At 39.5% G+C, this 22751-nt stretch overlaps 1 protein-coding gene across 1 annotated transcript; it reads right to left on the bottom strand.

Moving 5' to 3' along the window:
- Positions 1-3757: 3757 nt before the first annotated feature.
- On the bottom strand, positions 3758-18106 carry LOC148027365 (uncharacterized). The gene is made up of 3 exons (XM_087690418.1): positions 17876-18106; positions 16007-17325; positions 3758-3887 (listed from the first exon to the last, which is right to left on the bottom strand). Exons 2-3 carry the CDS (start codon positions 16996-16998, stop codon positions 3758-3760), a joined length of 1122 nt encoding a protein of 373 aa, XP_087546544.1. The 5' UTR covers positions 16999-17325; positions 17876-18106.
- Positions 18107-22751: the final 4645 nt, after the last annotated feature.

The raw sequence follows: 22751 nt of genomic DNA, 5'->3' as shown, positions 1-22751 counted from the left end.
TATTGTCATGTAAAGAATAAAGAATAAAGTGACAATGCAGGTGGCCGCCACTCACAATGTAGAAGTGTGCCAATAGTAAGTACAAGTAAATGTAAGAAACTTGGCAAAGTGAGTCTTTAACCCCCAACAGCCTCCCACTTAAAGGTGAATGTGCCCAAGTGTGGAGAAAATAAGAAAAAGGTTGACAAAGAATGTAATGTAGGAGTCTATTACTGGAGATCTGAACTCACTTTTGGGTCTTGTAAGAATTTCCATGTCATTGTCCTATTTTAAAAAGGGATCCATAGATAACTATACTAATTGTATCTAAAAACTACAAAAATGTCTTGATAAATGGATGCTAATGCATGAACCTTGAAGTTTATATGCTCCAATTATAGCTTTCCAACTAAAAAGTAACCTCAAAAGTTTTGTAATGGTATCCTCATCCTCATTGGTCCTTATGGAATATTTCTTAGAATCGCAAAGAGCTTAGAAGGCCCAAGTGAGTCCAAATCTCCCCTAATATGATAGTCATACCAAGTTATGCCACCAAACAACCTAACCATATAGCCTCCTTGCAAGCCTCAATGGATACAATGTACTCAGTCTTGGTAATAAGGTTGTGCATTTCTACACCCTAAACATCTAAGAAACAACGCCTCTAGCAAAAGTGAAGAGATAACCAAAGGTGGAACTTCCTACTATCTACATGTCCTACATAATCAAAGTCTATATAGCCCACCACTCTAGTGTCTCAACCATCATAACGAATGCACATATATGTAATGCCCTTAAGATATCTAATGATACCATTCACGGCATCCGAATGTGGCTACTAAGTTTTGCCATACAATAAGCCACAAATCCCATTGCAAATGATATGTCATGTCTAGTGGTTATCATGGCATATATCAAGCTACCCACCACGGATGTATACTCGATCTTGGCTATCTCAACCCTCTCATCATCTGATTGGGGAGAATCTTCCTGACTAACCTTCATATGAAAAGGTAATAGGTAGCCAATAGGCTTACCATCCTCTATATAGAATTGCTTAAGGACTTTATGAATTAACTCCTTCTATGACAAGTAGAGGAGTCCCGTATAGTAATTACACATAATACGTATATCAAGTATATGAGAGGCATAACCCATGCCCTTCATCTCAAACCAATCTTCTTGAGCTCACTCTCCAAAGCATCTACCTCATCATGGGCACTCTCAACAATCAACATGTCATCAACATATAGCACTAGAATGATAAGGATACCATCACGAGTCTTCTTCTTGTAAAGACACAAATCCATATTACTACAAGAATAACCTTGTGAATGCATAAAGGTGTCAAACTTATGATATAATTCCCTAGGTGCCTACTTAAGTTCACAAAGACTCTTCCTCAACTTGCACACTAGGTATTCCCAACTCTTTTTCTCAAAGCCCTTAGATAACTACTACATGTTAATGTCCCCATGCCAGTCTCCATGAAAAAAATCTATTTTCACATCCATTGGGTACAAGTACAAATCCATATGCACAACCAAGACAAATACCAAGCATAGGGTAGTCATATCGACCATAGGAGAGAATATTTCATCAACATCAACTCCCTTCTCTTGCCTAGAATCCTTAGTAACCAATCTTATCTTATTTATTTTCTTATAGTGACCAATAATACTCTTCAACTCGTACACCCACTTGCATGGCAATGTATGTTTCCCATCGGGCAAGGGAACAATCTCATATACAATTTTTCTATACTGAACCATACTCAGATTGTATGGCCCTCTCCCAAGAGTGACTATCATTGTTGTGCATAGCCTCCCCCCATAAGGGACTAACTAGAATCTATCACCATGATATAATGCGTAGAGCTCAAAATAATCAAGAGGATGTGAGGCTATAGTGGAGCATCTCAAGACTGGTTATGGGGCCTATATGACATGTCCTCTCTATCCAACATCATGATCCTACATAACACATGGATCATGGGCTACTATATCATTAGCACAGCAAACAACTGCCGTAGGTTGTCTAACTGGGACTAGCTATATTGTAACAAGAGGCTCCTCTTGAAAGATCATCCTACGGATCTCAACTATCTACTCTGATATCATGTGCATCTTTTTCTTATGAAATATGACATCATGACCGTGGATAACCTTCCTAGCATGTGAATCCTAAAGGTAATAGCCCATCTCACATGAATCATTATATCCAAGAAAGATACATTTAATAGACTTCATACCTAGCTTATTGCATTTGTCTTTGGGAATATGACAAGAAATCTCACATCTAAATATATGAAAATGTGCATATGAGGGAGGTTTACCAAACTATACCTCCTCTACAACTCTGCCACCAAGAGTAGTGTATGGAGATCTATGAATCAAATGAACTACATTAGTAGCTGCCTCAGCCCAAAATTATTATGGTAAGCATGCACGACTAAGCATATTGCAGACTCTTTCTTGAATAGTCCTTTTCACGTTCTCTGCAACACCATTCTCGTGTGGAATATACAAGGCGATCAACTAATGCTTAATACCCCTCTCATCATAGAACTACGAAAATGACTTAGAGAGTTCTCAACCATAGAAAGAAAGCATTAAAATGCACCTAACATCTTTGATTTTTTATTATTAGAATAGGCCCAAAGTTTATGTGAATAATCATCAATGAATGCCATAAAATACTTAGTATCCCCTAATGATTGACAAGACATCACAAACATCTGAATAAACAAGAGCCAAAGAGTCACCCATGTGCATAGAGCTAGACGTTTTATGAGAGTTATGTCTATCTACCATATAAAAGAATTATCACAAGAGTCAAAATATTAGTAGTCAAGAGACAGCAAATATTCTAAACGAGTGAGTACTTCAATTCTCGTAAGGGACATATGCCCAAGATTGTGATGCCAAAGAGATATATGAGAAAGATCAATCACGGCCAAACCATGTTCAAGAGATCCAAATATAAGCAAAGAATAGAGGCTTCCAACCTTGGCACCTCAAGCAAAAACAAGACTACCACAAGTAACCTTTCATGGATAATCACCAAAAGAGACATGGTACCAATCATCATCCAACTGTCCAGCGGAGATAAGACTTTTAGTCAAAGCTTGGACATGATTTACATCATGAAGCACAAATGGAGCACTAGTACTAAATTGCAATCTTACATCACTTGTACTGATAATATCCAATGTAGTATCATTTCCTAGTCTAATCAAATATGTAATAGTATGATACATATAAAACCAATGACGATATAGGGCAACATGAAATGAAGACCTTGAATTAAGAAGCCAACACTAAGAGTAAAAAGATGAAGCATCAATCCAATAAGTACCATCAAATGAATGAAGCGGCAAGTATGCAATCATCCAAGCTGTACTCCAAGGCATTTACCTCTTCTATCTTAATATTGGACTTAAGAATAATGTTGTGAATATCAGAAGATTTAAGACTATCTTCTGATTTACCTTTGCCTTTTTTGCTCCTATCGTTGTGCATATTATGGCATTACTCACTTATAAGACCCCAACTTCCCACAATAATGACAAGTAAGAGAGGACTAATGACCACGAAAATTAATGTGTGATTTTCCATGGTACTTAGAGTTGTCTCTATTGGGTTGTGAGTCTCTACCACCATGGTTATTGTTTCCATTACCACCTTGTCTGTCTCTCACTGTAAATGCATGAGAGGTATGGATTACATTAACAATCTTATTTTTTACTTCCTCTATAAGTACCCTCTTCATCCTTGAGCTAAAAGCCACCTTCAAGAGGGTTTGCCCTCATAGCAGTATGAAATATGTCCCAAGACTTAAGCAGTATAACAAGCAGGAAAAGAGACTTGACATTCTCCTCAAACTTAAGACCCTGTGAGGTAAGCTGGCTGAAAATGGAATAAAACTCATTTAAATGAGAAGACATAATATCCCTTCCTTCATGTGAAGGTCCATGGGTTTCTTAAGCCAATACAATTGAGTTGCATGACTCTACTTATCATGAAGATCACAAATCTTTTTCCATAATGCATAAACACCATTGTCAGTTTCAATGACATTAAAGTATATATTCTTTGACAATGAAAAAATGATGGTAAACTTAGCTCATTAAGCTCTTCCCATTACTCTACATCATAAAGTTATAGCTTTATGCCCTCTAATTTCAATGGGTTAACTTTACATCATAAAGTTATAGCTTTATGCCCTCTAATTTCAATGGTTGACTTGCTTCTTCTACACCAATACTTGTCAAATATGAGTCTTTCAATACTAGAAGTTATTGCCATCCAACTTCTCTATGTTAAAGATAGCACTAAGAATTTTGAAGCACCTACTATGATGTGTGCCAAACAAAAAGAGTACATGCTACTATAATAATAGTAAATCAGCCTAAACTAAGAAAAAAACAATGTAGCAGGAGGAACACTAAGCCAACACACCACTATCTATAAGCAAGAAGCAGTAGAGTGTTGAATACAAGTATCTGGTCTCAAAAGAACTGCTTAAAAATGATTTTCAACATGGCTGTCCATAAAACTGTTGTAAGCCAATATATATAACTATAGGCAAACATGTAAAAGAATAAGCTTCCACTGCTAGGGAAATCTAGATAGGAGATGGGATGTACAATGCAACTACCAGTGTAAAGATAGAGCATAAACCACAGAGGGGCCAAAGATTACAAAACATCCTAGGTATTAGGTACATAGATACATACCACTATGCATGCCAAGCATGTATCTACCACTAACAATCCATTGACAATAAGAAATGCAAGGTATCAAAATAAGAGGCAAATCATCCCATAGTCATAAATCTCTGCAATGACAATATATTCACAAACTAAGAAAGCATGAGAGAGTCTCCACTCATTCAAATGAACCAAGCGCTATGTAGAAAATACCAAGTACTCCTACTCGAGCAAATTCAAAGTATCTATAGCAGCAAAGGAAACTCAATTCATAGAGCTCATAGCATCCAAGTGCTCAAAGTACATCATGTATACATCCGAAAGTATAAACCTTCAATAAGTCTTCAAGCCCACAAGTGAAAATCACTGTAGCATATAGCCACTACCCAAATGCAATAAACTTAGCTTAAATCCAAGATGTGGAGCTCAATATTTGGGTATAAATAACAATTACAAGCATCAACATGACCATGTAGCATACTTGAATAGCATGTAGACATTCAATACATAAACATCCACTATGAATGTTTGTTGTCTAAACTTTGATATAGCAATAAACCCTTGAAGTGTCGAGCTATTTGATCTCTAATCAATCCAAGAAGGTTGCCCAAGCATCAAACCAACATCCAAACATTACAAAATTGCCCAATAAACATTACATGAACTAGAGATATTGGAACACATATTGCCCACATTGTATTACAATAGACCTACTTCGTTTACACAATCAATGGCTGAGTATATGCACTTGAAATGGTGCTCAGAACCAAGGCTTCAATGCTAAGAGCAATGTTAACAGCTAGAGCAACACCCAAGAGCCAAAGCATGAGCTAGTGAAGAGGGCTGATGTCAAGAACAAAAGCAACCAACAAGCACAATTCATATTAATTACTTTTGAGGGTTCTAGTGATGCTACTAAGCTTAAAGCTCATTAGAGAAGGCTCAAAAAAAATGTCCTAGAGGTCCTCAGCAAGCCTAGAAGGTATAGAGCTAATCAAAGAAGCAACAATATTGATGCATACCTCAATGTGTGGCTGCCATGAAAGCTTCAAGTCAAGATCTCTTCATGAGCAGAACGCCATGTTGAAGAAGCTTTGAGAATGCCCACTTTGATACTAGTTGAAAGGTGGATTAGGAGTGGAAGAATAAGGAGAAGCAAGAACTATGGAGGTTCAAGCAAGAGACAGCAAGACGGTGTGTGAAAAATCCTATAATCACAATGTGTGACATGTCTTTCCTTATTATATTGTCATGTAAAGAATAAAGAATATAATGATAGTGGCAAGCAGCCACCACCTACAATGTACAAGTGTGTGAAAAATAAGTACAAGTAATTGTAGGCGACTAGGCACAAGAAGCCTTTAACCCCCAATATTAGGTGCTCTGTAAGTTGTAATTTTAAGTCCATGTCTATTGCAATTAGCACAATTTCTCATATTCCTAGGTTTTAGGCTCTTGGCGAGCAAGTAGTTAACTACCATTATTTAGACACATTGGATATTTGTCCTATGCTTATTTTTGGGCTATATCCTCTCTACCTGCTTACTATAAGACGAAAAATTCTTTTTCAATTCTTTAATGACCTTGAGATTATATGTGCTATTTATCCCTAATTGTTTCTTTATGAGTGTTATATACCCTAATCACTTCCTTAAATACTCTATTCAGGTTACATCTATATAGGTTGAGGTTGCTATATATGGTCTCATATAAATACTCCTCTCTGATGTTGTTGATAAAGCCCTTTGATATTGCCTTGGCCTTTACAAGTTGCTAAGTCTACGAGTGAAGCGATCCTCCAATGTGGAAAATATTTTCTTTCTAAACTGTCCCTTTTTCAAATAGACACACACAATTGGCAAAGGCATGTATGATGCCAGGAGGCATATTCCACAGTGGATTCCGTGAGGTTTTACGGTGGATTCCGTAAACTTTGATGACCGGGGCTCATACACAAAGTGGATTCTTTGTGCGAGAAGTTGATGGGGACGCTTGTCCTTTTCGGGTGTTTCATTAATTTAGTGTGTATGTGGGTGATTCATTAGCGGGTGATTCCGCAAAATGCATATTAAATTAATAAACGTTTATGAGTTTAGAGTGCGCACTCGTAATAAATTAAGGTTAGGATTTATTTCTAACCAGTTGATTTATTTATGTAGCTGAAGACTGCTAGGTATTCACTTTTGTCGGTTTAATTGTATTATTTTACTAACGATTGTGAATGCTTCAGTTGATGTGTAGAGATAGCAGCAGTGGCGGAGGAAAGCATTGGAGTTTAGCGAGTATTCGATCTATGGATTATATTTTGATAGGTGCCACGCCTATATTTTGTCATGTCTATTGAGGCATCGATTATTTATCATTATTTTGTATGCACCTATGCGCATGGATATGTTATTTTTATTTGGACATTGTATTGGGCGTGCCAGACTCTTTGGGCACCGTCCATTAGCTTTATTCCTATTTTTGTAAAAGCAAACTCAAAAGATAAAAGCTTGATATATTTTTGTAAATTGGGCTATTATTGAGCATGAAGATGGAATATACATAAAATACATGCTTTGTGAAGCGCTCACACAAGGCATGGGGCATTAGGAGAAATATGGACTCTCTTTTTTGCCCCTTAAGGAGTGAATAAACAAATATAGGCCTAACCAATGAGAGAGCTGGGATTCCAGATTCATGTAACATGAATCTTCTAGCCATATCTTGGACCAAATCTTCCCTCAGCAATAAAATAAGGGAAAAGGGGAGTACAAAGATGTCACTTCTTGGAAGTTTGTGCCTCGAATTTTCATTTTCTTATTTTTTATGTTTGACTTTTCTTTTCTCCCCTTTTCAGTTTCCGCCTCTTTTTTAGGCGGAACTCAAATTTGTCATATCTCTTTCCCCGCTTCTTCTTTCCTGATGAAATTTTACAGCCTCACTGTTTCTTGCCTTGTCTGTAACCCTGTAAAATTTCATTTGCTTTGCACAAGCACAGAGAGAGTTTCATGTGTTTTATGAGAGCAGAGCTTGTTTTACCAAAGCCCTAAGATTCTCTTCACAAAACTCTACAGGTATATTTTTCTCTTCCATAGATGTTCTATGGTAAAGTTTTATCTCGTTTGGAGAAAACCTGTGCAAGTTATGTGCATTCTCTGACATGTAATATCTTTTGTTTTGATGCTCTAGGAGTCTCTTACAGTCAATAATAGTGATATTTTGAATACTCAACTTCTTCTTCAACATCTTAGGGTTTCTCTGTAAACAAAGTTACAGGTATATTGTCTTGTTTTTTTGTTGCTCCACTGTTAAATTTTATCTCGTTTAGACAAAATGTATACAAGTTACATGCATACTGAGCTTTCCTTTGTTTTTTTACTCCAAGAATCTCCGAGGGTTAAGAACAATGATTTATTAAGAACTCAACTTCTACAACATCTTTGGGATTTTTTGCAGAGAAAGCCACAGGTGTATTGCCATTTTTTACTACTGTTCCATGGTTAAATTTCAATGCATTTGGACAAAGCCTATATAAGTTATATGTATGCGTTGACCCAATATTTCTTTTGTTTTTGTACTACAGGAATCTGTCAGTGAAGGAACAATGGTCTTGCTATAAGTCAACTTCTTGTTCAACATATCTAGGGATCTTTGTGAAAGAAATTACAGGTACAATGTTTCTTTTTTAAATTGATCCATTTAAATTTAATTTCATTTGGAGAGAACATTTGCAAATTATACACATGTTGATAGGTAACTTTTGTATTTGGTTGTTACAGATGTCTTCACGGAGGAAAAATATCAGTAGCATACTTGCAGTGGAGGTCTTCAACAGGAAAGATAATGGCGGTAATTGGATTTGTGATAAGTATTATAAGTTGGATTGGATTTTGATGCACCCAAGTACTCGAGGGAGTTTCAAGGTCAAGCGCAAGGATGTTGCAAACCCTAGCAAACATTGGAAAGGTAGAATTCTAGAGTTCAGAAAAGTGTTTAATGGCACAAGTGCAGTAACAGAAGTGTTGATTCAACATGTTTATACGCATAAACAAATCTCTGTACACGACGAGAACAACATTGCAAATTATAAACAAAACAGTAAGTTGTTAAATTTTATCATTGATTATTCTTTTGTATCAGAGTTGTTTTTAAAAGTCTTTGCAGTATTCTAATTCAGTCTTGTTTGATTGACAGCTCTATATCCATCGACTTTGCATGAATGGCAGAATGTGGAATGTTTAAGCGGCAAGATACATGTTTGGCATGAAGAGATAGGTTCTTTGATCTATGATAATACCTCTACAAGTCAACTTGCCACTCAAAATAAATTTTTTTATAATTCATTGTATGTGGTAGAAAGCCAGAGATTGCAGCATGTCCCATTGCCGCCACTGTCTAGTGGTGAATGGTTCATTGGTAGCTTGGAGTTGTCAGGAGCTTGCAAGTCGAAGATAAAATCTGACATCAATAGTGCTATGAAACCCACCACAGGCTCCAAAGATGTGCATCTTAATTGGTTTATTCCATTCTCATTGTTTGCACATTTGTTTGGTTCATGTGATGTTTTGAAGAAAACAAAGATTACTTATCAATGCAAGTGTCCATCCGAGGAATGGATGAGTCAGCTATTGGGTGAGTCTTGGGAAGTCAAAAGAACACATTTTGATGAGACGATTGAGTGCAGGGTCAACCAATCTGATATTACATTCAGGTAAAACTTTTTTACTACTTTGCATACCTTGATTTAATTGGCATAGGTCTCGCTTAGATGAATTGTTATGTTAGTCGCATTGATCACTTACCATTATTTTTGTTTTTATTACAGGTATTTCATTGCTAGACAAACTCTGTGCGTTCGCTTTCGATATAGAAGATTGCGACTTTTGCGAGGGGAGTGGATCAGCTTGGATCAAGATATCCGAGATGACACACATACAGCGCTCGTAGATGTGGTAATCTTGTGGAGTGGTCATAATCCTTTCGTAGTCAGTGCAGAGAGTCATTGGCCCATTTATTTTCTGAGACAAGAAATCCAATTAATGTCCAGTGAGCCCCTCTACAACTTCTATTTCAAGTTAGATAATAGAAAAGTCAGGACTCGTAGTGAGCAATCCATGACATGTAAACAATGTGCTTCTCCACATATCCTTGAGATAGTGGAATCCTTGTAAAAAAACTTTATAAAGAGCGAATACATACATTTTTTGAACTTCTGAGTACTTTAAATTTTAGTTTACTGTGATCCAAGCGTGCGATAATATATACTGTAATTACTCAATCGTGCAGTTAAAAATCATAATTAAATTGCAGGTTAGAGGTCTATAATCTAGAGAATATTGTCTTTGCACAATGATATATTGTAGCACATCTTTGCTACTCGTTTCTTACATTTTAATATTAAATTGGATCCAAAGGGAATTTCAAGGCCTTTTAGATTTATTTTCTTTAAAAAATTATATATTTTCTCTCGTTAGACTTGAATATACTCAGCGACCCAAACATATTCGAGGATATAATAATGTAGAACGAAGCGTTTGTCTGTATGAGTAATTTTAACAGTGACTTTAAAGTACTGAAATAAAGAAACTAAGGTAAGAGTTTTAATTTGAAACTTTAGAGTTAATAACTTTATAAAGAACCTTTATTTAAAACCCTAGACACATAAAAGCTATAACTCCAAACTCATTTTCACTTTCATTCTCCACTTCCCTACACTTGTGCTCTCATTCCTTCTCTCTTTGTGTGCCATGGCTACCACTCCCGCCTTCGCCGCATGGATCAGTTCCACATGCTACGCGCACATAGGGGACCAGATATACCCTAGGTTTTGCGTGACCTTGAGTCTAGAGAGCTCGCTTTCCGCTGTAGACCCTGACTCTAGTATACTAGCATCGTTTTGTGATGCAGTGAACCCTCTCACTTGCTCTATTCCCGACTCCACTCTCAGGTGGGTTCCGATGGATTTTTTGTATAGTTTGTGTGCCGGATCCACCCATGCAAAGGTGATAAGTTGAGCCCTGGTGCATGTGGGGCAACATCTCCGCGCTAGAGCAGTGCCCACCTCGTCACAGGACCACGTCACAATGGATCTCATTGAGAGGGATGCCGCCTTTGCCATATATGTTATGTGCACTGAGGTGCAAGAGGACAGTGACGAGGACATCGACGCACCCTCTCGGCCACTATTAGAGTACTTTGAGAGGGAGCCTGAGGAGATCACTCTCGATCTGAGTGTTGAGGCAGCACAAAGCTTGGCCATTGTGCACCCACCTCCCTGCCTTGATGAGATGCCCACGAGCGAAGAGCCACCCCTCTCTTCTCTCCATGCTATCACCATCGAGGGGGTGGAATATCTACTCATGCAGGATGTGCTAGAGTTGTTGGAGCTTAGGGAAGAAGAACTATACTGTATCATGGTGCGTGATGCACCTAGTGATTTCATAGATTTTGATTTACAGGATGCCCCACCACATGTTGATGAGGTGGCTCGTTATGATGGCACGAGCATCGATGACATCTCTGCCATTGTGAGCATCCAGGAGCAGATTGAGAATGCGACGCCACAGTATCAGATCTCTGATGAGGAGTTCGAGCGGTTGCAGGAAAGCCTTTTTGGTCCTCGACCCGACTATGCAGTGCCTACCCAGGAGAGAGACGAGGGCAGCCCAGTGGCAGGAGCAGACCTGGATGCTCCATTACAGAGGCGGCAGATAGATGATGCAGAGAAGGTAATGTTCTCGGTTTCATATGAAACTTAACTAGTAGGGCCTCTAGGGCATCGGGAGCACACACATGTGTTTTTGTCGGGATCGGGCCCCCAGATGTGCCCTGGCCGGAGGCTCGCGTCTGGGGGCCCGATCCCAACAAAAACACATGTGTGTGCTCCTGATGCCCTAGAGGCCCTACTGGTTAAGTTTCATATGAATATGATTTATATATCTTTAGCACACTCCATGCATAGTGAGTCTGATACTGAACTTGTGTGTTGCAGGAGATTGTCTATATAGATGAGTTTTCATCTAGGCAGGGTGGCCGATCTGGTAGCCAAGGAAGGGTGCAAGACTCGGCATTGAAGGAGTACGTTGGGCAGCTTGTCAACGACATTATTGTATTTCATAAGACATGCTCCCCTGCTTTTGCAGAGAACTTCTTGAAGTTGAGGGCACTAACAAAGGCTGGGCCCTTCAAGACCATCCCGACCAACTCCAGCCTGGAGAAAGTAGTGTTGCTTCGATGTTCGAAGCTTCTCTACTTATTCACGAGTACTAGGTCTGGCCCACTTTTTTCCATGGTGGCCCGTGGCATGGTTGCCGGTGTTGAAGACCCCACTGTCATTAGACAGGAACTATTGGGGCAAAATGTATTGTTGCCTATGATTAAGAATAGCTCTGACCATGGGGAGCCTAGCTCCAAGAAGCCTAGGAGAGAGTAGATGTACTTATTGCCTACTGATATCGCATCACTGATGTACTGCACTTTGTAATCTTCTCTTCAAGTAATGAAAACTGATGTTTGTTGGATTCGCGTGCAATGTAGTTTGTGATACGTGTCATTTACTGTTTTTTTTTACTTGAATGTTATGTTTATTTGTCGAATTTATACGTAACACGATTCGTACCCTAAATTTAATACATAGTGCTTTATCGAATTCGTACGCAACATGTATTTGTTCGAACGCATGTAACGATAACTCAACGATGTAAATAAAATAAATATCAAGCGACTAAACAAAAATAAGATGCGCCAAAAACTTTGTATTTGTATTAATAACAATTTTACATGGGGTCCATTACAACCAAGGCTTTACAAAATGTCTTCAGAAGCTACATTCCATGTGCTTTTGAGTTTGTACACCTCTATCCTTGCTGACCTCCGCGAGGACTATCTTTCCATCGCCGAAAGAACCTAACTATCCGCAGATCCCTGTCGGTGATAGTGACCCTCCTTGCATGCACCGCTACATAGACTGACTCCAAATAAGTCGATGAGATAGGCTTCAGCAGCTTCTTGTAGTGTGAGGAGGGCCTGGGCAGTCCAGCGATCCGGTTGTTTCGCGCGTGATGTATCTGGAAACTGGTTCCTGTTGTTCCTGATCAGTATGCCCTCCATGATCTCCCGCACCAACTTCTGGAATGGAGCCTTCGGTATCAGGAGGTGAGTGGTCTTCTGGTAGTGGCGGATCTCGCGAAGAGCCACTGTGCCTGGCTTCCATCGACGCTTGCGATGCTGGCGTGGTGGTGGTGGAGTTGGAGGATGTGGCTGCCGTATGGAATTTCCAGGGGGGTATCTCCGGGCCGCTTGCTTGGTGCGTACCATGTCTTCTAGGAGAGAGAACTCAGAACTCAAAAGTGAAATGTGTAAAATGAGGTGAAACTTTAAACTTATAGCCAAACTTTTCAAAAACCCTAAAATTTCAATTAATGAATCCACGCTTAGGAAAAATATCACCAGTGCTCCGATTCACATGAAATTTTACCTGTAGGCTCCTCAAGGACACATCAACCAGCCAAAAAAAATTTGGCCCCAACAGAAGCCTCTGGATCACCTGTCTGGAGGCTCGCGTCTGGGGCCTTGGTTGCACATTGAATTTATCCTCAACAAAACTACTTACAAAATTGGAAACTTGAAAATTCACACAATGCGAAACATGGTCAAAATAGAATATCACATATTGGATTTAGCATTGCGAAACTATGAAATACACGGTAGATAGTGCATCGCACCAAGTACAACTAGAGCTAGGGAAAATTTAGCTCCATTTTGCAGGCCACTACTATCAAATACTTGAAGGTCTACTGGAAAGATAACCCAAAACTAAGCTCCTTACAATCTACAACCAAACCTGAGCTAAAAACATAGATCCAATTACAAGGTAGCTTCTCAAAGCATATTGTTGACATTAAGATTAAATGCATCCTTGTTATTGCAGATCCTGCAAACAAGAACCAGATCTATGGGCTTAATAGTGATACGTCGGGCATGAATGGCTAAAAGTTGACCATTACTCATTAGATCAATCAAGTAGCTTTCAACTGCTTCTTGGAGAGCAAGCAAGGCTTGGCTTGACCATCGCCCCACATTCCTTGCCTGGTTCCTTGAAAAGAACTTGTGATGATGCCCTGACTGTAGATCTTGCAGTATTTCTCGCACCAACCTGGAGAATGGTGCCTTAGGAATAATCAAGTCAGCACTCTTCTGGAATTTCCTTATCTCGCGTAGCGCAGCTGTGCCTGGTCTCCATCATTGCTTTTTATGTGTTGGAGGGCGTGTATTACGAGCTGGAGTAGTAGTGGGAGGTGGAGCAGCTGGAGCATGTGGACCACCATTTCTGGACAATGGCGAACCATCATTATCGACCATACTAGGGCCACCATTGTTGGCCACAGTAGCGCCACCATTATTGGCTGCAGTAGGGCCACCGTTATCAGTCACCAGGGGATCTTTGTCACTCACAGTACGCTCACTAGATTCGGAAGAGTGTTGAGCTCTTGCTCTCGCAGGCACCTTTTTTATAGGAAGCTTGGAACGTGCCATGGCTGTGATGATGAAAGATAGAAAGGTGGAGGGTAGAGTGGAGAGCAATGGGAAAAAATGAAAGGAGAGACGACTTAAATACCAAACTTTCAAACTTACTGTGGTGTAAATGAATTTTAAATTTATCATTTCATTTCATTTCTCCACCCCATCCCTACCTCTCTCTATCTCCTGACACCCCCCTCATGCCCCCCCTCTCTCTCTAGGCCAATGAATGTTCCAATGTTTAGAATTTTCATATCTTTGTCTTAGGATTTCAAAATCAACTTTTCATAATTAAAAAACAAAGTTCGAAATCGACTTTGAAAAATATAGTGACAAACCTTTGAAATTTTAAAGAAAATTTATAAGACATCGCATGTTAGAGATATGAGTATTGATGTGTCATATCCTTGGGACTTGTGCTCTCTTGTGGACTCTAAATGCATCAAAATTATTATCTTTATCTAGGTCTCCATTTTTTGCCATCTCTCTCTTGGGTTGCCAACCATTCTGCATGCCGTTGTCTAGCTGTGTTGTTTTCATATCTTGCTTTTCTCACTTCATATATTGCCCTACTTATAGATTCTGCTTGAGATGTTTTGGACTTCTTTTCTTTTTCCTCGTATCTTATCTCTAGTCTCCTATACCACCATTGGAATAATTGCCTCATAGAATTGGAATCATTGATGCCACCTCCATGATCAGTTGCCTTTTGAAAAGCATAGCGAGCTTGCCAGTGAGATCTTTCCATGCCTTGAGTTGACCATATTGCCAAACTTCCTTGATCTGCAAAGTATGGACCATGTGCTTCAAGTATATGCTGCACAAGAAAAGAGATTAGAAACACAAAGTAATTCGAAATGATAATTTTTTTTTGCAATGGTGATAATACTGACCATGTAGTGTGTTATGCTATTTGTAGTCCATGCCTCCACCATGGACTTATGAAATTTAGCAGCTGTCTCTTTAAATGCATTGGCATCACCATCCATAAACCCCAACTTCTGTAAGAGAGCTGCTAATCTATCTAGGTGTATCCACACTTCTGCCTTCGCAATCCTCGTTCATCTCCCATTGCTCCAATCTGAAACAGCAAGGTGCAACTTTTTCCATGCTTCGTACTTCTCTGGTTGTTTTACTAGTATATTGCCTTCCTCATCTCGAGGTGGAGATAAAAACTTCCTAGCCTTGGGTCCGCCAAAGCATGGTTTACAAGGAACATTTCCACTCTTCCCCGATTTTTTCTCGTCCTTTTTTATTTCTACTTGGCCTCCGTGCAATCCAACTTCAGAGAGGACTTGTTCTACCTTCTTGCATGTAGCATCAGATTCTGACACGGGCTGCATCTTGTATGCAAAGCATATATATTCATATACTAGCTTCTCAATTATTCTAACCAAACAATGCAATGTGCAAAAGTGAACCCTTGTTAGTGATATTTCCAAAATAGGGCGCCAGTTTGGATCCACTGGAATTAGCATTCCATTTCTCATGACTTTTTGATCACGTGTCGGAGCACCCTATTGTCCTGCCTTGGCAAGCCATTCTTTCTTTCCATCTTTCCCTTTCTTCCTAGTTTGCATGCAGTATATGCACGGAAATTTTGCATTTGCTGCGTTTGATAAACCAAACATACACTTCAATGTTTTTAAATCACCTGCAAGATGCCATTCAACTTGATAGTCCCCAAACCCCTCAACGTGTAAAACTGCTCCATTATTTTGCTGTTGAATAACACTGGGTATATTAGTGAGGTTAAAAAAAACTTTAAGTACTTCATGGTCCTCCTTAGGTACTTCAAATGCTGCAAGCCACCATATTTCATTCTCCGATTGTACACTGAAGTATAAAGGATGTTTTTCATCGATGTTGGGATCCAATGCTCGATTCATAAGTGTTATACTCACACACTCAAGTCTTTGCCCCTTGATAATCTCACTCTCATCAAGTTTGAGGACAAACTTAAGCTTGCCTCTACATTCTTTCATAGACATATTGTAAAACTTGGCCATAGCAATCTGAACCCTACATATATCCAATACAAAGTTGTTGGATGCATTCAATACAAAGGCAACTTCTTTGGAACCATACTTCAATATGTGTGTGTGTTCCAGATGCGTAGGCTCGCCAATTAGTTCTAAAACTTTCTCATCTAGTTGTTTTCGAGCCTTCTTCACGTGAAATGGTTTTGGCAGAGGCATTACTCGCTTAGTATTGAAGACTTGCTTAAAACCTGTATCCAATTGTTGATAGAGCATACTATATGACTCAGAACTCATTCCCACCTTGTCACATAATCCCTGAGTATCTGTAGCAGTAAACAAGTTGCTCACATCCCTAAGACGTTCACTAGCAACACCATCCACAATGTCCCTGAATTTACGATTTTCCAATGCATTTTTGACCATATTCTTGCTAAGGACTTTGGCAATAGTATCATTCTCTGCATGAGGAAACATATTTCTCATTGTAGTAGATTGAGCATATATCCGTCTATGATATTGTCCACTTCCTTTGGCTAATTGGCCAATTGGTTTAACGGATCGGATGCGCCGACGTGCCTCTTTGGTTTTTGAAGTGGGCCCAATCTCCAAAGTTTTTGTGAGCTTCCTCTCTATATTTCGATTCTCCTTCTCCAAGTCATTGACTTTAGACTGTAACTCCATATTCTGCACGTGTGTAGCATGCATAGCATCTTCAATGATAGACGTTGCTTGTTGTAGGTTCTGGTTCTCTCTATCCTTCTCAGCAAATAATCTATCCTTTTCCATCAAAGACTGCATATTCCCTTGTAATCTTGTCTGCATATTTGTCAAGGTTTGATGAGCCCCTGCTAATCCTTGTGTGACAAGTCTGCATGTGTATCCATACAATCCTGCATTGCCTTCACAAGCAAACTTTACAAATGATGTAAGCCCTTCAAATTGTGGTGGCCTTCGAGTGAGTGGATCAGGTGGATAAATGCACTCATCAACCCAAAGGTCCACATTTTTTTTCCCTGCATTTCTTTCTTGCTACATCCTGCATCTTATTGCATCATCTCTTTCCACAGTTCTTTTGAACATTGGTACATATTCATCCTCCAATTGAAAGTGAATATCTCTCTTTCTCTTGGTACATCCTGCACCTGCATTCTGCAAAAAAAAAGTATGCAAATGTTAACTTGGATTAACATTCAAATCGCAGAACTACACCCCTTTGATTCACTATATCTGTGTTTTTTTTAAAACCCAGTTGGTTCTTGTCTCTTTCTCTTGCTTTCAGTCTTGATAGACCCTAATCAACCCCTAATCAGCCTGTAATCTTGGCTTTTAATCTACCTCTAATTAGCATCAAATCTTATCTTCTATTCTATCCAAAATATTCTCTCTCTCTCTCTCTCTCTCTCTCTCTCTCTCTCTCTCTCTCTCAACAAAAATTCATCAAGGAAACCCTAAACACATTCATACTGAAGCTTGGCTAGTGGAAAACAATAACATCATCTTATCTTCTACCCTAATTTACTATCTGTCACTCTATCACTTATTTTCTTTGTTCATCTCACACAGTCCTCTCTGTCCCCCCCTTCTCCCCTCCTCTCTCTCTCTCTCTCCCCCTCTCTCTCTCTCTATGAATTGATGCTTAAGGACCGAACAACAACTGTGAAGAATAATAACATCACAAAGATTTAAAAAATAAAGATACCTCCATTATCACTGGATTGCTTGTAGTATAGACTGTTGAAGACGGAGATTTCTTACTGCATATTTCTGAAGAGGAAGATGGCTTGTAGCAGGGTAGAGTGTGTTGTAGATAGAGATTCTTTGATTTCAACAAATGGTATCAAAACTACTCCTCAATGCTGCTTCAGAAGAACTCATATGCAAGAAACCATATTCTAGAGGGAAAGAGAAGAATGCACAAAATTTGGGACAAAACTAGAGCTTTCTGAGGGAATGAAAAAATGCCCAGAAATAGGTATATACTTGTCCAAAAAAGATGAAAATTTACAAGGAAACTCTCGAGTCAAAAAGGTGTCTTTGGGTAAAAAATAATCTTAAAATATGATGTGTACGTCATTTCATATCGTTTTTTAACTTCCGCCCTTTTAAGAAGCGAGAATGAGAATGATTGAAAAGTCACGAGGGCACTAAAGAGGGCATTAAAGAGTCATGAGGGCATTAAAGAATGATTGGCTGCGTTTTTAGAAAAAATAGAATTGTATTTTTCTAGTTATGAGGATTTTGAGAAAAAGTGACCTTATCCTGCAGTTTGGGAATAAAATAATAGGTGAAATCTATTGAAAACACAAAAACGAGATTTGCTTGATTGTAGAAGATCTCTTTTTATAATATTATTTTGGAATCTCGTTTTAGAGAGAGAGAGGTGAGAGAAACCCCTTAAGGGGCAAAAAAGAGAGTCCATATTTCTCCTAATGGGAGATTGAACCCAATTGGTCTCTTGCTCTTGTCGTTCATGCTTTTTACCTTGTAACTTGTGCAAAAAGTAGAGTTCATTGTTCTTGGGGACCTTCCAGGATTCCCTACGTGAGCATACAGCGACCGATCTGCGCACCAATGTATGTGCTTATCCTAAGCCATGAGGTCACTAGCCTCACATATATATTCAAATTGCTTGATATTGCCTTGACCTTTACAAGTTGCTAAGTCTACGAGTGAAGCGATCCTCCAATGTGGAAAATCTTTTCTTTCTAAGCTGTCCCTTTTTCAAATAGACACACACGATTGGCAAAGTCATGTATGCGCTTATCCTAAGCCTCATATGAGGTCACTAGCCTCACATATTTATTCAAATTGCTCTATGAAACTATAAGGAACGTCATTTGCTCTGTAATTTTCCACGTGCTTGGATACAATCAAATTTCTGACATTAAGTCCCAGCCATTACCAACCTTCTTGGCAGAGAAGCCACGTGCATGGTTCACTTCTCTACCTTAGCTTTGACTTTGGGAAGGAATATTCACTCAAACTTCTACCTATTAGTGACTCCAACACCCAAGGGGCACCCAAGGTATCTAAAGATCTTCCCTTTGGGTACCACCTTCAAACCATACTCATCCACCCACCTCGGAGGGTCTTCATGGCCCAGATAGATCACCTCCGTGTTAGCCATCCTTATTTGAGAACCTAAAACATCCGAGAATGTCTCTAAAACACCTCTAACAGTGTGTCTAACTACCTCTTCTCAGCAGTCAACAAATCTAAAAACAACCTGCAGGAGCGCGTGACCCAATGCGATGTATTTACTCAGAGCTATCGACCGCCCCCGTAAGTTAGCATAGACCCGATCTAGACGTGAGGACCTCCAGAGTTGTCCACCTTGCCAATGATGCCAGGCATGCACAAGTGGAGAGCCAGAAAGTACAGTCATATCCATCAGCTAATGATCACCAATCAGCGCCTGCCATTTGTCAGGTTCATCTCTACCCATGCAGGAAGCCTCATACGACCTATCAGCCCTACTTTCAGTCATTTTCCCGTCATTAAGCAGAAGAGTAGGAGCCCCTATCCCTCTCAATGGCAAGAACCATCCACCATCCCATCAGAGTACCCTTGTACTATGGTTGCATAGTGGTTTCTACCAGCCAGAGAAATGCAGGCGAGCTGTTTGATTGACAGCTTGTCCTTCTTCTTGATCGATTTACCAGCTCGCAGCTTGAAGCCCATATCAAGATTTTCTTTGCCTTGCCGGCTCCACCTCCCGCAGGCAACACCTTAAGCTTAGTCTTGCTTGAATTTGGGTCTGCCAGGGGCTCCCAGCTCGTGCGTGGTAAGCATCATGGTGAACCACCCTTCAAACTCCGCTTCACTGGGTGGTTTGCCCATGAAGTTAAAAACTAGACCCGATCAGATAAGTGTTGTTTAATCCGATCAAGAGACGCAGTGATCACTTCTGCTTGAAAGAAGAAGCTCTTCCCAACTGTTGTTGCCTTGGCGGCGCTATATTGCCTCTCATTGTACTCCTACTGCATTCGTACCTCCTTCTCGACCGCAGCAAGAACGTCCTTAGAAGTCCCCTTCGCCACAGCAGGATAGTCCGTGTCGGCCATGGTGGATCCATCCGTTATGGTTCCTTTCCCTGCTATCAACCCGCTCTCCTCATGCCCATTCCTCTTGGCAGGCTTCATGCATGCAGCAGAGAGAAGGGGGCCATGTGACACAGACCCTCCCTATTATACCCTCCTAGATACTTTCTTCAAGAAGAATAAAAGCTGCACTTGATCATATACCTTCCTAGTCACTTGAGGAAAAGCCTTAAAAATTGCTTGAACTAGGACTAACGCAAGGGAAAGAGCCTTGAGGAAGCTATGGGAATTTGTGCTGATAAATTATCACCTTTGTTTGGCAATGAGGATTTCTCGCGAAGGAGAGTCCAAAGAGAGTTGTTCTCCTAAGTAATACTAATGCTTGTTTGGTTGTATTCCTTGCAAAGATAGGGATCATGTAGCGGTATCAACTTATGAGTGCAGGTGGATTGCGTACAGTGGATGTTGTTTTGAAAAGAAATAATTGTGCCTTGGCATGATTGTTCTTGCCTGGGAATTAATAGAGTATAAAGAACTACCATGGATTATGAAGACCAAACTCTACAAGAATTTATATTGGCATTGTACTCTCCCTCTGAGTCTTACTAGGGTTGGCTTATCATGCAACGGAATTTATTGCACCTAGAGAGTGAAGACTACACCTAGGACAATGAGGTCAAATGTTCAAGGAAGGTTCTATCCTACGAAAGTGTGGGGCCAAATGGGGACTTTGGTGGTGGTGTTAATGTTAATCTCATGCCTACCTATGATGAGAGAAGAAAACCTTGGTGAGCACGATTTATGGAGATAGGAGAGACCCTAATGATATAAAAGGGTAAGGGTGAGGGACTCCACAAGGGTTTGAAATATCCAATGATAGGATATCATGCTCAGATTGAGAGTGGATACACTAATTATACTTTTAAAATTTTCTTTCAAGTAATTGTTTGAGAAAATTTGTTTTAAATTGTTTTTGTGTTGTGCCTAAAGAACATTCAACAAACCTTGTGTAATATGATAATTAAGGAAGTTGTTTTTATATATCCTCATAGTGTGGCAAGACCCCTAATTAAATAACTAAAAGTGCCTAAGTGCATCGATTGGAAAGCGGGTGGATAGTTGTCACAATGGCGCTATCCGACAAACGGGTGGACCTATTTAGCGTCAAGTTGTGGAACCCAACTAGAACTGTTTTATGGGACCGGAGTCAGATTATGTTGCAATAGAGGGTTTCATGCTTAGCTCGCTCTCTCTCTCTCTCTTTGAACTAGGTGTGGTGCTAGTCCACCAGTCTCAATCTTGATTGGTTGCAAAATGATCCTTCTTAATTAGGTGCTACGTTACTAATTGTAACTTGTGGCCCTCTAGCCTCTTCAAAATGGACAAATGAAAGCTTAACATGAACAAAGGAGCTTTGCTTCTTGCCAATGGTTAGTCGCAAGGACGGCAAGGAAGATTGGGTCTAAGGTGTTGCAAGCTAGCAAGATATTTGGGATGCTTAAGAGCAAGAGTTTTGGTCCATGGGTAAAGTACCTACCTAGCAATGGTTCAAGCAAGTATTTGTAAAGAAAACGAATTGACCCACAACAATCAAAATCTTTGTCAATAACATAACTAAATTTCTTAGCGCTCCCAAGGGAAGTATATTGTGGAAGTGCTAATTTTTAAGTGTTGGTAACACCAATTCAAGGTTGGTCTATTGAAAGCAAGCCTAAACTCTTCTAATTACAAGCACTCCTTATTGTAACTTGTGCTCGTGCCTTGTATATGACTTTCGTGTACCCTTGATCAAATAAAAACCAAAACTTGGGTTAATGCACACTATAAAATTATGGGCTAGCACTTTTTATCTTTCTCAATGGCTCAGAAACTCAAGTCCATGCACCACTTAAACCATTCTATGCATTGTCTATGAACACCAAGCATAGAATAAGCACAAACATGCATAGTGTGCATGTATTGCATTCCCTGAGTGTGAAACTCCAAAGTGATCGACTTTACTAAGCTTGACAACGACTATCGATAGAAAAGAAGAAGCAAAGCTCCTTTGTTCGTGTTAAGCTCAAAGTGAATGTGCAAAGGGTTGCTCCAAAGGAAGGCATTGAACACATCATTCATTGAAAATATCATCTTTCTCGCAAAGATAATGATAATGCATGGATATAACATCATCATTTTGCACAAAAATTCCTTGGTGCACACACACACACACACACACACACACATTAGGCCTTGCACTCTTGCAAAGGTAGTGAGAGTGCATAGAACTAGCATCATCCTTATTCACAAAAACTCATTAGAGTGCCACTTTATATGCTTAGAGACACCCATAGCTTCAAAGACAACCTTGCCCTTGCATAGGACATATACAACCATCTCTTCCTAGGAGTTTTTAGTCCTTAGGAAACCATCAAAGAGGATCCGTTCAACAGATACAGATATTGAAGTCAAAAGTTGGAAGAGATTTTTGAATCAAAATACATGTATTTCCCATTTTTATATCTACAAAATTTATGAAGTTCAAGGTTTTAAACC

The sequence above is a fragment of the Lygodium microphyllum genome, chromosome 13 (assembly GCF_053477565.2).
Source record: "Lygodium microphyllum isolate KBCC chromosome 13, Lygodium_microphyllum_v1.1.10, whole genome shotgun sequence".
NCBI classification, from domain to species: domain Eukaryota; kingdom Viridiplantae; phylum Streptophyta; class Polypodiopsida; order Schizaeales; family Lygodiaceae; genus Lygodium; species Lygodium microphyllum.
This window is presented reverse-complemented; position numbering and strand designations above follow the sequence as displayed.